The sequence below is a fragment of the Tursiops truncatus genome, chromosome 20 (assembly GCF_011762595.2).
Source record: "Tursiops truncatus isolate mTurTru1 chromosome 20, mTurTru1.mat.Y, whole genome shotgun sequence".
Classification (NCBI taxonomy): Eukaryota; Metazoa; Chordata; class Mammalia; order Artiodactyla; family Delphinidae; genus Tursiops; species Tursiops truncatus.
Window position 1 is genome coordinate 39,929,551 of NC_047053.1, and position 14,985 is coordinate 39,944,535.

Sequence of the window (14,985 nt, forward strand, 5' to 3'; positions counted from 1 at the left end):
ATTCCTCCAGGGTTACTGTTGGACTCAAAACAAGATAACGTGTGGGAAAATAGTTTGGAAGCAGCAAACCATGTAACCATGTAGAGGCCTGTTACCTTTACCTTTATTTCAGATTTTCTACTTCCTCTGTTTTCCCTTCCTATCCTTCCAAGTCTTGGGAGTCTGCCTGGGTGTGGCTTCAAGGGGCTGATTATTCACCATAGTCCAGTGTAGACGCATAGCTGGGAGTGTAGCATTTCCTTCCGAACCCGTGCCCTTAGGCACATGTGTCATCTTGAAATCTACATCAGTGGGAACACCAGCTTCCCACACCCTGTGGGAGATGGAGTTTGAATATGTGTGTGAATCATGTAAAGTTGAAGAGTTGGGTTCCGTGCCTTTGTGCTGTGCTGTCCCTTCCCACATTGTCAGAGACAAGATCTGAGTGATCAGGTGAACTTGATCTGTAGCAAAAAGAGCATGGGCTCAGGAGTCAGACCCTCCAATCCTGGCTTCTGCTCTGCCAGTTACTAATTGTATAGATGGCTTGACCCAGCTTAGGCAAAAAGGGAATCTAGTGGAAGGATCCTAAGACGTTAAGAATCAGGGATAACTGAAGTCAGGGACTTAAATGCCTCCAGGACACTCTTTTCTCTCTGGATTTTTTTTTTTCTCCCTACATGTTGGCTTTATTCTTTTAGCTCAGTGTTTTCCCCAGAGAGGGGATCATGGCTTCTGGTAGCTCTTGTGTCTTATGGATCATAACTTTACCATTAGAGTAGGCCTGGTCTCTTCCTTCAATTCCAGTGTCAAAAATTCTGGAGAAGAAATCTGATTGGCCTGGCTTGGGTCATGTGTCAGGTCCTAGACCAGTCAACTTTGACAAGGGGAGGGGCGGGAAGGGTCATGTAACAGAGACAAAACCATTCCCAGAGATTAGGAAATTCACTGTGAGCCTGATAGCTAACCTATTTATACAGTTACTTCATCTCTCTGAGCCTCAGTTTTCTAATATGTAAATGAGACTAATAATATGGTCCAATGCCACAATGAGGTATACAGCTCTCACATTTTGACACCTTCACATTGCCCTTAGATTTAGCTAGCAGTAGGGGCTGAAAAATAATAAGACAAATCAGAAAACCTTTAATTTATTAATACAAAGAAATCTGGTGACATGCAATATTTACTTTCACGTATCAAAATATGTAAAGCAGAGACTTTTAAACTTAAATTTATTTCCTAGGCAAGACCTAAATTCTGGAATTCAGTATCAATTAAACAATACCTTTAAAAATGGTAAATGAGGGACTTCCCTGGTGGTGCAGTGGTTAAGAATCTGCCTGCCAACACAGGGGACACAGGTTCGAGCCCTGGTCCAGGAAGATCCCACATGCTGTGGAGCAACTAAGCCCCTGAGCCACAACTACTGAAGCCCACGTGCTCTAGGACCTGTGCTTTGCAACAAGAGAAGCCACCGCAATGAGAAGCCCACGTACCACAACGAAGAGTAGCCCCCACTTGCCACAACTAGAGAAAGCCCGCGTACAGCAACGAAGATCCAATGCAGCCAAAAATAAATAAATAAATTTATTTTATAAAACGGTAAATGAAACTGTGTGAATAATAAAAGATGCAAACCAATCTAAAGAGTATTATTACAGAACTGACAAAAAGACAAAAAACACTAGTGTAGGCATAAAAGAACATAATTGAACGTGAAATTTTTCTGTTTTACATAAACCAGGTTAAAACTAATAAAGGGAAGGTAAAATGTAGAAAATTAAATGAATAGCTTTTTAAAATAAGTCAAAAATTCAAAACTATATTAAACAAATACATTAATAATATATATCATTATATATACAACTTTTAACATACAAGAGTGTGTGCAATTAATGTCTGTCTTTTATATTTATACCCAAAGCTGAATGATACCCAAAGATCATGTTCCCATGTGCTGTGGAGGAAGAAAGGTCTCCTTTGAGCTGGGATGATAATAACTTGAGCATCAGATGGCTTTTTGATCACAAACCCAGTTGAAATTTACAGGTAGCTGTGAATGACTAGGTGAGGCAAATGGGGGCAATATGGTTCTTGGAAAGAATTGAAGGGTATAGTTCAAGGCTTAAACCACCCCTGCTCAAATTTTCTTCTGAAAAGCAGCAGAAATTAGAGGCCCCATCATTTGAGACCTGGCCAAATTGCCTTGCTGCCTGTCTCCCCACTTCCCTGTTTCTTGCAGTTCCTACCTACCTCCTGCGGTTGTGATGATGATGATTAAAGTATCTAGCCATGTGCCTATGTAGGTACTCAAAGCATAATGATTCTCTTTTACATACGGCTCAAAAAAAAATCTTTAAAAAATCATAGGCACATAAAAAGGTTGGCTATAGACATTCATTGTAAGAGCAGGTCACATGGCTCAAATATTGACCACAGCACCCTCTGATTTGTTTAAAATTTGCTGAGAGGATCCCTCAGTGATTTTTAATCTGATCTGAGCAAGCTCAATTTGAAAAATATCTCAGTATTCTAAAGGCTTCTTGGTCTATAAAGAATCAGGCAGGCAAGAGCATGTTTGGGTGAAGATTCACATTTCATCCATGAAACTATATAAAATGCTTATATTTTATCTAGTATTACACAGACACATGATATAATTATACTACATGGTATGCCAAAAGCTCAGAATAGCAGAACACTTATTTAAATTATAGTTTAGAATTTCTCAAATCACTACCTTTTCCTAAGAAGTCCATGTCCTCATGACATTGTCAGCCCAATTTAAAAACTAAGCAGGAAATCTAGTTTATCATTTGAATGCGCAGTCTCCATCATACAGCAGAACATCTAGCCATGTGGCTTTGGGCAAACCACTTGATCTCTTCAACTTGAAAAACATTTTCATGCCTACCACGTGCAAGGCTTTGGGATGGACTTCTGTGGGATGACTCAGGCATGCCTTTGAGGAGAAGGGCATGCTGGGTAGGGACTTTCAGTAGAAGTTAAGTACAGAATCTGCAATGGTTCTGGAAGTAGACGGCGTATGAAGGAGGGGGGGCTAGCAAGTGGTTTGGTCTGGTGGAAGCATAGGGGACAGGTAGACGTGCAGGGGGAGCTAAGGTTGTTGGGGAGCTGTTAATTGGATAGAAGGCTCATAAGGAAGGCAGGCGTCGCAGATCTGGAGCCTGGATGACCTGGAGAACAGGATGCCTTTTAAGCAACATTAGGGAAGATGGCAGTGTTAGTTTGGGGAAACCAAAAGAAGGATGCTTTTGGTTTTAAATATACTGAGCTTAGGATCCTACTTGGTTATCCAGCTGGAGCTTCCAATAGGTAACCGAAATAGGGGAGTTGAGTTTGAGAGTTGCAGGGACTGGAGATAGAGATCTGAGAGTTGCCAGAAGTGATAGTTGAACTTGATTGGATCTGTATTCATTAGGACGTGGGTTCCACTGATATAACAGCAACACCCAAATATGGTAGTTTAAACCAGACAGAAGTGTATTTCTTTCTCACGTAATAATTCAGGAGTGGGACCTCCCTGGTGGCGCAGTGGATAAGACTCTACCCTCCCAATGCACAGGGCCCGGGTTCGATCCCTGGTCAGGGAACTAGATCCCACATGCATGCCGCAACTAAGGAGCCGGCGAGCCACAACTAAGACCTGGAGCAACCAAATAAATAAATAAATATTAAAAAAAAAAAAAAGAATTCGGGAGTGAGGAGTCTAGGGCTGGAGTGGTGTCTGTGGGAGGTCAGAGACTTAGGATCCTTCTACCCTTTTGCTCTATGAACCCTAGGGTCATGACCTTGTTCATATGGTCCAATATGACTCAACACTATCACATCTGTACTTCCAGCAGGGAAGGGGGAAAAATGGGAAAAAGACAGGACCTGAAAGTACTATAGGAACAGAATTGGGAGAGTTGCCTACTGGTTAGTGCTTTCACTGCCATGGCCGGGTTCAATCCCTGGTCCGGGAACTAAGATCCCGCAAGCTGCGCGGTGCGGCCAAAAAACAAACAAACAAACTATAGGACCAGAGTCCCAGACTTAGCTAGACATGTGGCTGCCCACAATAAAGGTTACATTACTCATCTGCCTTGTAGATAAGCAGCCAATAAGAGGTGAGCAAAAGACACGTGAGCAACTCCTATATCCACCCTACAACGTGCTTTGAATACCACTGTATCCTTGGATAATGAATCAGAGAGTGCACTGTGGTGAAAGCCAAATGAAGGATAGTCTCCTGAAGGAGGGGTTTCACGACGCTACCCACGTGTCAAGGAGTATGAGAATCGAAGACTTTAGGGCAGTGGCCCTTCAACCAGGGTTGGTTTTGCCCCTCAGGGGACATTTGGCAATCTCTGGAGACATTTTTGGTTGTCACGACGGGGGGCAGAGGATACAATTGGCATCTAGTACGTAGAGGCCAGGAATGCTGCTAAATCACCTATAGTGCATAGGAAAACCCCACCACCGGCAACGAATGATCTCTGCCCAAAAGGTCAGTAGTGCTGAGGTTGAGAAAACTTGCATTAGGGGATTAGGGAAGTGGTTCCCAAACTTTGCTACACATTAGAATCACCCGGAAGCATTAAAAAATCCTGATGCCCAGGTCACACCCAGACCAGTGAACTCAGAATATCGTGGAGTGAAACCCAGACATCAGTATTTTAAAAAGATCCCAGATGATTCCAACGTGCAGCAAAATTTGAGAATCACTGGATTAGGAGGTAACTGGTAACCTCTCTGAGAGGGGAGTTTCAACAACGACTGGCACAGAGTGGGCTCTCAGTACATGTCTGTTGAATGAATGAATACATAAATGAATAACATCATGAGGGTGGAAGCAAATGGTCAGGGGTTGAGGGGATAAGTTGGACAAGGGGGCAGGTGGGAGGAGGGGGAACAGAGAGATTGGAGTACAGTTTACTTTTCGCAGAGCTCTGGTTGTATCAGGAAACAGATAAGGAGAGTAGGTTGAGTGAAAGCAGATAGAGAAAAGATTTCCTTTTTAAAAAAAAATTAATTTTTTTAAAAATTTTTGGCTATGTTGTGTCTTCATTGCTGTGTGTGGGCTTTCTCTAGTTGCGGTGAGCGGGGGCTACTCTTCATTGCTGTGCGCGGGCTTCTCATTGCGGCAGCTTCTCTTGTGGAGCACGGGCTCTAGGCGTGCAGGTTTCAGTAGTTGTGGCATGAGGGCTCAGTAGTCGTACATTGGGTTAGAGAGAGGAATTTCAGATATTGAGGTCAGGGGAGTAGAACCGTTTCAAATAAAGATGGCATCTAATGAATTGATTTGATTACATTATCTCTTAAATTCCCTTCTAACTCTAAAACTTCATGAAGGGCTTCCCTGGTGGCGCAGTGGTTGAGAGTCTGCCTGCCGATGCAGGGGACACGGGTTCGTGCCCCGGTCCAGGAAGATCCCACATGCCGCAGAGCGGTTGGGCCCGTGAGCCATGGCCGCTGAGCCTGCGCATCCGGAGCCTGTGCTCCGCAACGGGAGAGGCCACAACAGTGAGAGGCGCGCGTACCACAAAAAAAAAAAAAAAAACTTCATGAGAAGTACAAGTGATTGAAACTGCATTTAAATCCAAATATGCAAGTAGCTGACAGCGTGACCCCAATCAATCCTTGTGAAACGTGAAGTCCCATCAGGTCCAAGTCCATGGGGATAAAACAGGATGGGGATTTCAGCATGTGATCAGTAGGGAGGTTGATCAATCATTATGGGATCTCCATGTCTTGCAAAATTTTTCAGGTAAGTTCTACTCACACCACTATTTGAGAGTTAGGGAAGATCAGAGTCTTTCTGGGTCATGTAAAAACAAATACATGCAGGGATTCCCTGGCTGTCCAGTGGTTAGGACTCTGCGCTTCCAATGGGGGGACTTCCCTGGTGGCACAGTGGCTAAGACTCCACGCTACCAATGCAGGGGGAACGGGTTCGATCCTTGGTCTGGGAAACAAGATCCCGCAACCTGAGCAGCGCGGCCAAAAAAAAAAAAAAAAGCAAATATATGACTAAGAAGAAAGAATATCTTTGCCCCACACAAACCTTTGTGATAAAGGTTTATCCGCACTTCCCTCCTTCCTCTCCCTCAGCCAATTTGCAGCAAAAGAGGGTAAGATGTTGTTGTGTGGAACAAATGATTTTTTTGAAAGGTGAAACCACAGGTTGGTGTTTATGGAGGACAGACCAGGGGCGCTACTGAGAGGCAAAGCGGATGCTTATTAGGATTTCTGATCATTACTGAAGCAGGCAGGGAAGCTGGGGCCCTGAACTCTGTCTCTTTCTTCTTGGCCTTGAAAGCAGGAGCCGGCTTCCTAATTGCCCCATATGCTGGTTTTATTTGGTGGCTCAGCTGGGTGTAGTGAACCCTAGGAAGAGATGCATTCATTTTTAGTTACCTCACCAGATTGCTAATTTTCACTCTGGAGGCATCAATCACCATAATGACTATAATCCCAGGACAGAGAGGCAGCTATTTCGGCACCAGGGCAGCAGCTATTGCTACCACCAAAGCTCCTTTGAGGCTCAGGGCCTGGAGAGCCCAGGGAGAAGTCCCTCATGGCTTGCTCTGCCGGGCACTCTCAGATTTGGGATGGAGGGCATGCTGGGAAGTCATCCTTCTTTTCTTGGGGGAAGAAATGGAGTTTCCAAAGGAGCAGTGTCTTTGGAGTTAGTGGCAAGTGTGCAGATTAACACAGACCTTTGGTCCGGAGCTAACTGGGCAGCTGTTTACATGCCTGACCTGCAAACAGAACACCAGCTCCTCTTTTCTCTGCTCTTTTCCTATCAACATACTTCTTGGTTTGCCTTGTTTTTTGCATCTTTCCTGAGGAAAGCCTCAAGTTACTAAAGAACGACCTCAAGCAGAAACCAGAGGCTACAAAAATACCCTGCTCCCAGAGGTCGGGGCTAAGTATCACTAGAGAAAAAAAAAGCTCAGTGTAACTTGTCACGTTGTCACCTAGACTTGTAATATTGACTTAAATTTTTTCTTTCCCTTTCTTTTTTTTAAAGTTTTAAATCCTGCCATATGCTGATCTCCTAATTGGCTTCCTTGCCTTTTTTTTTTTTCCCTCTCTTCTCTTTTTTTAAAAAAAATATTTATTTATTTATTTGGTTGTGCCAGGTCTTAGTTGTAGCAGGCAGGTTCCTTAGTTGTGGCATGCATGTGGGATCTAGTTCCCTGACCAGGGACCGAACCCAGGCCCCCTGAATTGGTAGCGTGGAGTCTTAGCCACTGTGCCACCAGGGAAATCCCTCCAAAATTTCTTTTTAAAGAAAACCAACCTAAATGAAGTCTACGAAATATCCACTACATCCCGAAGCAGGGTCACTTAAAGACGATTAACTAATAAATAAATATGTGAAAATTTCTTACCTTTTCCACAGACGATGAGGAGGTAGAGATGGGGGAATAAATTCTCTTAACAAGTTCACATCCTAAGGGTGTCTGGGTGTCTGACTTTTTTTTCTTCCCCTGACATTTTAAAGACAGCCCTGAAAGTGAGAGAGAAAAGAGGAAACTTAACTGTGACAAAAAAGGAAAAGTCTGTTAAGAAGGAATTTTTTTTGCCTAATAATATAAAACTTTGGAGAATTTAGAGCTCAAAGCATCCTTTGTTAATGATGGCAGGTTGACGGCCTGAGAGGAGGGGAAATTTTAGGTCAGGGACATTTGGGGTGAAACTGAGGCTGTGCTTGAGCATCGTAAGATAAGGCAGACAAATAAAGGATTGCAACAGGAGGAACGGCCCTCTGAGATGGCCCTGGCCCCATCTGTCCCCTTCCCTCCCCTGAGCTGACCTCAGAGGACCAGAAGCAAGCGTGCTTTGTTTTTTGTCTTCCAATCACCTGCCCTTATGTTTAGGCAGCAGACAGACCAGACTAATAAACACAGCTCTGCCCCCAGTCACGCATATGGTATTAAGAATATTCTAGTTCTTCCTTGATGGCTTTCTACTGCCTTTCTGTCCCCTAATGATCCTTTCTAGAACCTACCACAGTGCCTGTGCACGAAGTAGATGTTCAATACATGTTTGATGAATTGATTCAAATTTGGAGAAGAATTTGGGGGAAAAGAGTAAAAAATGAGGGGTGTTTCACTACTTCACTCTCTCTGGGGTCCTGTCCCTCTCAGCGAGAGCCTCGGATGAAAGGGCTCAGGCCCTTCCTACCAATGACTTTCGGTTGGTTCCCAGAGTCTCCGGTTGGGTCAGGGCCCCAGTGGAGCAGTGAAGTCGGTGCCATTTCTTTCTGAGCTCTCCCTGCACTAATAACAATAACAGTTGAGCGGCAGTCACAGGCTTAGAAGCAAATCATTCTGACTTTGCCTTCCAGAGCAGAGCTGTTTCCCCTGAGGTCCCAGCAGAAAAAGTCAGGGCTCTCTTGGTTGCAGCAACACCATTTTTAAAAATTAATTAAATTAAATTAATTAATAATTAATTTTTGGCTGCATTGGGTCTTCGTTGCTGCGCGCAGGCTTTCTCTAGTTGTGGCGAGTGGGGGCTACTCTTCGTTGTGGTGCGCGGGCTTCTCATTGCAGTGGCTTCTCTCTCTCTTTTTTTTAAACAAATTTATTTATTAATTTTTCAATTTTTGGCTGTTTTGGGTCTTCGTTGCTGCGTGTGGGCTTTCTCTAGTTGGGGCGAGTGGGAGCTACTTTTCATTGCGGTGCGCGGGCTTCTCATCGCGGTGGCTTCTCTTGTTGCAGAGCACAGGCTCTAGGCACATGGGCTTCAGCAGTTGTGGCACGTGGGCTCAGTAGTTGTGGCTCACGGGCTCTAGAGCGCAGGCTCAGCCATTGCGACGCACAGGCTTAGCTGCTCTGAGGCATGTGGGATCTTCCTGGACCAGGTATCAAACCCGTGTCCCCTGCATTGGCAGGCAGATTCTTAACCACTGTGCCACCAGGGAAGGCCTACCATTTTGTTTTGGTGACAGGAAGTCCTGTGGTTTTTCTCACCAACTTCCCTGAGGATGCCATCTTTCAGCTACACACACGTAGATTATTTCTGCTTTCCATCCATCCAATCTAGGGCTGCCAAGAGGTTCAAGACTTTCTTCTCTGCTTCTTACTTTCCCCCAAGCCCCACGTTCTTACCCCAAGGCCAGAAGCTGGGACCAGTCTCTGGGACAAAACAGAAATAATGTGGGAATTGTGGGTAGGGTTGAACACATACATCAATCTAGGAACAGGCATAAAAGCAAAGCCCTTGTTATTACAGGAGGGCAGTGGGAAATTATTTCTTATCCATCATGGGTGGTGGTAGTGATTAAGCATAAGCTATTTGTTTCAGTCTTTTATTTTATTTATTTATTTATTTATTTTGGCCACACCACATGGCATGTGGGATCTTAGTTCCCCGACCAGGGATGGAACCTGTACCCACTGCAGTGGAAGCTTGGAGTCTTAACCACTGGACCACCAGGGAAGTCCCTTGATATTTTAAATATTGTTTTGTGAAGGTAGATTATTTAATGGGAACTATCAACAGCTGTATTAAAGGGGCCACATGGAGGCTGTCCAAGGAAAGCAATATAATAATAACAGGCAATTTATTACATCTGGTTTAATATTTAAAAACATATCCAAAGGACAATGAGAATGAATTCACTTTTTTTTTTTGGCTGTGCCGCTCCACTTGTGGGATCCTTGTTCTCTGACCAGGGATTGAACCCAGGCTCTCGGCAGTGAAAGTGCTGAGTCCTAACCACTGGACCACCAGGGAATTCCCAGAATGAATTCACTTTAAAAACTTATTTTAATTTTATTTTTTATTGAGGTATAGTTGATGTACATTATTATATGTTTCAGGTGTACAACATAGTGATTCACAATTTTTAGTGGTTATACTCCATTTATAGTTATTATAAAATATTGGCTATATTTCCTGTGCTCTAAATATATCCTTGTAAGAATGAACTCACTTTTTAAAAAAATTTTTTATTGGAGTATAGTTGATTTACAATGTTGTGTTAGTTTCAGGTGTACAGCAAAGAGAATCAATTATACATATACATATATCTGCTCTTTTTTAGATTCTTTTCCCATATAGGCCATTAAAAAGTATTGAGTAGAGTTCCCTGTGCTATACAGTGGGTCCTTACTAGTTATCAATTTTATAGTAGTGTGTATATGTCAATCCCAATCTCCCAATTTATCCCTCCCCGCCATGAACTCACTTTTGAACTGCATTTGGTCCAATGTCTTTCATGGGGAGAGAGAGGAGCATTCCACATGCATCTGTGTTTGGGCTGTGAATTTATCAGTATCTATGCATTTATTGTTTTCCTCTGGCTTCAAAAAAAAAAAAATCCCTTGGTATTACAGAATATATGTGTATTGAATAAAAAAACTTTGACTTCTGAAAACGTGTACTTAACGGCATATGCAAATAAAATGTAGTCAGTTTTGCTGTTAATATTTACTATTGAGATGTGTGTTCAATAATTCCCAAATAATTTAAAGAGTTCTTATGGTACTGCTACCAATACTACATGTTATAGTTCTATAGTGCTTTTTCCCACAGAGCTTTTAAAACAAAACAAACTCCACGTTTTTTTCCCCATCCAGTTAAATATTGGAGGAAAGCAGAGCATTAATTTATATATATTTTGAAAGGCAAAGAAGCACAAAGAAAAGAATTCAATGGAATAAGCCCCAGGTATCGTAACTCCAGGCTGGCAAGTTGAGCTCACTGAATCAAGGGCAGGATTTTCCATCCCATTCATGGGGGAAAGGAGGAAGAGAAAGGGGGAGTGGGAGGAATGCAGAGGGTACAGTACTAATTCCTTAGGAACGTGGAAACATGGAGCTCTTGGAAGCAGTGAGAGCTACTGCTCTGGGGTTTTCTCCCTCTGCTATTCTTTAGTCCACGGTGAGATGTTGGAGGAACAGAGTTCAAAGGTGCAGCAGTGTAATGTAGCCTGAAGCCAGAAGCAAAAGGGTCTGATTTCATCCCTTTTGATCAGACAGCCACTCACTTGGGGGTGCCTCTGTTTCCTCATTCATCACGCAGAGCAGTGTAGTGTGGGAAAATCCTCACGTCTGTCACATAGGAAAAGGGGGCCTGAAGCAGAAGCTGGGAGACCTGAGCTTATCGACTTTGGGTTCACAGCACAGCTGATATTTGGGGGAACAAGTTCTGAGAGGACTGAGGGTATGAGCATCCGGAAAATCGGGGGTTGAGAAGTGGTTTTCACAAGAGCTGAGCCAGGTGGCTCTCTGGGGTCTCAGACTGAGGAGATCTACGCTTGACAGACTTTACGGTGACCATTGTCTCAGCTTTGGGATTATAGCAACTGCCATTTGTAGTGTGTTTACTACGAGTCAGGCTCCTTGTACAGTTATCTCATTTGATCATCACCTAAACCTAGTTAGAGCAACATCATCCCAGTTTACAGATGAGAAAACTAAGCCCCAAGAGATTAATTGGCCCAAGGTCACTCACCTAGATAGTGGAAGTATCAGTTTCTTCGTCTGTAAAATGAGTTAATGACAGAACTAGACTCCATCGCCTGCTGGTTTGTTACAGAATCGCTTGAGATAGTCATGACCCAAGCGGAAGCAAAGCCCCAGGAATATAGGGATCGGCTGTAAAGCGAATCTTGCCTTTTCCATATTTGAATTCGGGTACCTTTTTCAAGGCTTCTAAAGCGCGGTTCGTTGGGGTGGAGGGGAGTTCGATGGGGGGGGAGGTCGCGACCGCCTTTCCCCAGATCCCCTTGCGCAGGCCCCGGTCGCCCTCTGCCGACGTAGGGCGGAAGCGCGTGGAGAATGAACGTTTCCGAGCCTGAGAGCGGGCCAAGAACCTCGTTGGCCTGTAGAGGGCGCCTCCCTGTGTGCAGAGTAATCCACTCAGCCGTCCCTTCCTTAAGCACTTCCTGTCTGATCTCTATGGTCCATCCGATAACGCCAAGAGAAGCTCCTGGAGATACCAATTTACCGTAAACAAAATCGAAGTGCGCTGACCCGGAAGAGGAAGCTGGAGCGGGGCGGGAGTAACTCGGAAGGCCGGCAGTGAGGGGGCCCGGCGGGTACAGTAGCTCCGAAGGCTGGCAGGGAGGGGCGCGGGGCAAATCGTAGCCATGGCGGTGGCCGTGGCTACGGCGGCAGCCGTACCCGGAACAGAGCTGGGCCCCGCGGAAGAACTAGCCAAACTCGAGTATCTGTCTTTAGTGTCGAAGGTTTGCACTGAGCTGGACAATCACTTGGGGATCAACGACAAGGATCTGGGTGAGTCCGCGGAGGTCTCTGCGCCATCTGGGTTTGGGCTTGAGGGAAGGGGAAGGAGAAAGGGGATTGATGGACCGAGTGTGTGGGTCCGTGTGAGTCTATCTCTTTGTCAGAGACTTGGCCCAGGCAACCTGCGGCAGTGGCCTCCTCTTGAGAGCCCTCCGGGCCGAGCTGTTCGAAACCATTTCCCAGAGCTGTCGGTGAAACCTGGAGCGGCCATCGCTTTGGTTTTTTTTTTTTCAGCCACAGACAATTAAACAGCGTTAACAACAACAGCGTAGAGCCACATAATGATGATGATGAAGATGTTCATGGCAGACACTTATTGGGTTCTCATTACATGCCAGATATTATGCTCAGCGTTTTACTTACATTATCTTATTTGGTTTTCATACCACTCTGTGAGATAGTATCTGTTTATAGTTTAAGAAAACAAGGCTCCAAGTAATTAAGTAACACCCCTCAAGATCACATATCAAATGTGAGCGAGCCTGGTCTGAATCCAGGTCTTTTGTAGTCTGTGGCTTTAACTGTGCTCTTAACCATTCCTGCTTATACTATCTCTCAAGCACCAATGTCTAGTGTCTGTCAAACATTAGACGTCTTGGGACAAACTGTATACAGGGAGAACCCAAACTGAGAAAATGGAAAAGACTGGGGTCCTACAGCTTAAGGCCACAGGCAGGTGGAGTCCTTATGAAAGCAGAGGGATGGATGGGGTCGAGAGCATGAGTGGAGGGATTTTTTGACAGGTACAGGGATGCTTCATCCATTTTAAAAGGAAGGAGGACAGAATATGGTTGTAGATGCAGATGGATTTAGGGACTGGTGGTAGGGAGATGAGGGAGAGAGTTCCAATGTGACTGTTCTGTTTTCTAAATGAAGATGAAGTCATCAATTGGAGAGATGGAAGGGAAGGGACACATGCATGACAAAGAGGGGTCAGGGAAGTTAGATGTGTGATCTTGGGTAAGATGTAATTTCTGTGAAGCTGTGTTTCTCATCTGTGAAATAGGTATGATACTGTGTTCTCCACAGGGTTAGTATATAGCACCTGTATATTTTAGTTCACTTTTCTCTTGCCTCCCATCAAGATGTACCTATCCTGTATCATTTTTCCTCAGTCTTCTCTTTTAGATAATAATGAGGTGATATTCTCGTCAGTTTGCTATCTCTCTGGGTAATATGTTCCTTCATTCAGCAAACCTTTGATGAGCTAGGGGCTTAGGAATACAGTAGAGAACAAGGTAGATTCCCTCGGTCAGTGCGCTTACATTGTTTCTCTCTCCCTCTCTTTTGAACTACAGTGTACTAATGCCTTAGCCTCTTTTAGAGGAAACAAAAAGTTATTGAGACCAAAACTGCCTCGCCTCCACCTTCGAGGGCCACTTGCAAGTCCAAGTTGTCAGGTGCAATAGATCTGAGGTTCCACCGACCCCCTCCTTGGGTTTGATTAATTTACTGGAGTGGCTCACAGAACTCAGAGAAGCGTTTTACTAACTGGTTTATTATATTTATTTATTCATTTATGGCTGCGTTGGGTCTTTTGTTGCTGCTCCTGGGCTTTCTCTAGTTGTGGCGAGCAGAGGCTACTCTTGGTTGTGGTGCGTGGGCTTCTCACTGCGGTGGCTTCTCTTGTTGTAGAGCATGGGCTCTAGGCGTGCGGGCTTCAGTAGTTGTGGCACAAGGGCTCAGTAGTTGTGGCTCGCAGGCTTCAGAGTGCAGGCTCAGTAGTTGTGGCGCACGGGTTTAGTTGCTCCACAGTATGTGGGATCTTCCCGGGCCAGGGATCGAACCTGTGTCCCCTGCATTGGCAGGCAGATTCTTATCCACTGTACCACCAGGGAAGTCCCTAACTGGTTTGTTATAAAAAGATATAACTCAGGAACAGCTAAATAGAAGGTATGTGGCAAGGAGAGAGGAGCTTGCATGCTCTCTGAGTGCCCCACACTCCCCGAATCTCCATGTTGTTCACCATCCTGGAAGCTGTCCAAACCCTGTCCTTTTGGGTGTTTATAGAGGCCTCACTGTATAGGCACAGTTGATTAAATCATTGGCCATTGATGACTGAACTCAATCTCCAGCCCCTCTCCCCTCCCCAGAGATCAGGTTGGGGCTGAAAGTTCCAGCCCTCTAATCTCCTGATTGGTTTCCCTGGCAACTAGCCCTCATCCTAGTTACCTAGGGGCTTTCCTAAGGTTATCTCAGGAACATAAAAAAAAGAAAACTTACTCTCTGCACTTAGGAAATTCCAAGGGTTTTAGGAACTCCATGCCAGGAATGGAGACCAAATATATATTTCTTCTTATAAATCACAGTATCACACTGTTAAACCCAGAATTACAAAAACAGTAACATTAAAAATACTAATATTGGAAAAGTGTGATAAACAATATTGTTTTGATGAAACTAAATTGCCAGAGTTGGTTTTAATAACAAAAAGGTATATATTTACTTCTTTTGTGTTTTATTTGTTGACTTGATTCTTTTGATTTTGACCTTGATGTATTATCATTTAAATCAGTCTCATTGTTTTTCCTGTTTTCAACAATGAGCTTGTTTTTAATTACTGATCCAGTTTTTGGTACTTCAGTTAATTTAATGATGTCCTCATATAATTCTGAAAATTAAAAAACAAAATCCTCATTAATGACGGCTGCAGTACGAATATGCTGCTGGCTGCTTTAGGCTTGGCTCTTTTGAGCATTGTGTGACTAGCACCATGTGACTTAGTTCTCCCTCCACA

The 14,985-nt window shown here is 44.2% G+C and overlaps 1 protein-coding gene and 1 long non-coding RNA gene across 4 annotated transcripts in view; one reads left to right on the top strand and one right to left on the bottom strand.

The window, feature by feature from the left end:
• Positions 1 to 11,829, bottom strand: part of LOC109550595 (uncharacterized) — a 32,941-nt gene extending 21,112 nt beyond the window's left edge. For 2 of the 3 annotated variants that reach the window (XR_012328613.1, XR_004523928.2), the window contains exons 1-2: positions 11,455 to 11,827; positions 7,383 to 7,501 (exon numbers count right to left, since the gene is read on the bottom strand). This is a non-coding gene — a long non-coding RNA (uncharacterized lncRNA). Of the gene's footprint in view, positions 1 to 7,382; positions 7,502 to 11,454 lie in introns of all 3 variants that reach the window. The other variant, XR_012328612.1, reaches the window with a different exon arrangement.
• A 127-nt stretch (positions 11,830 to 11,956) lies between these two features.
• Positions 11,957 to 14,985, top strand: part of DHX8 (DEAH-box helicase 8) — a 29,237-nt gene continuing 26,208 nt past the window's right edge. The window contains exon 1 of the mRNA XM_004328006.4: positions 11,957 to 12,239. Coding sequence (XP_004328054.3) covers positions 12,092 to 12,239 — 148 coding nt within the window. The 5' untranslated portion in view covers positions 11,957 to 12,091. The remainder of the gene's footprint in view (positions 12,240 to 14,985) is intronic.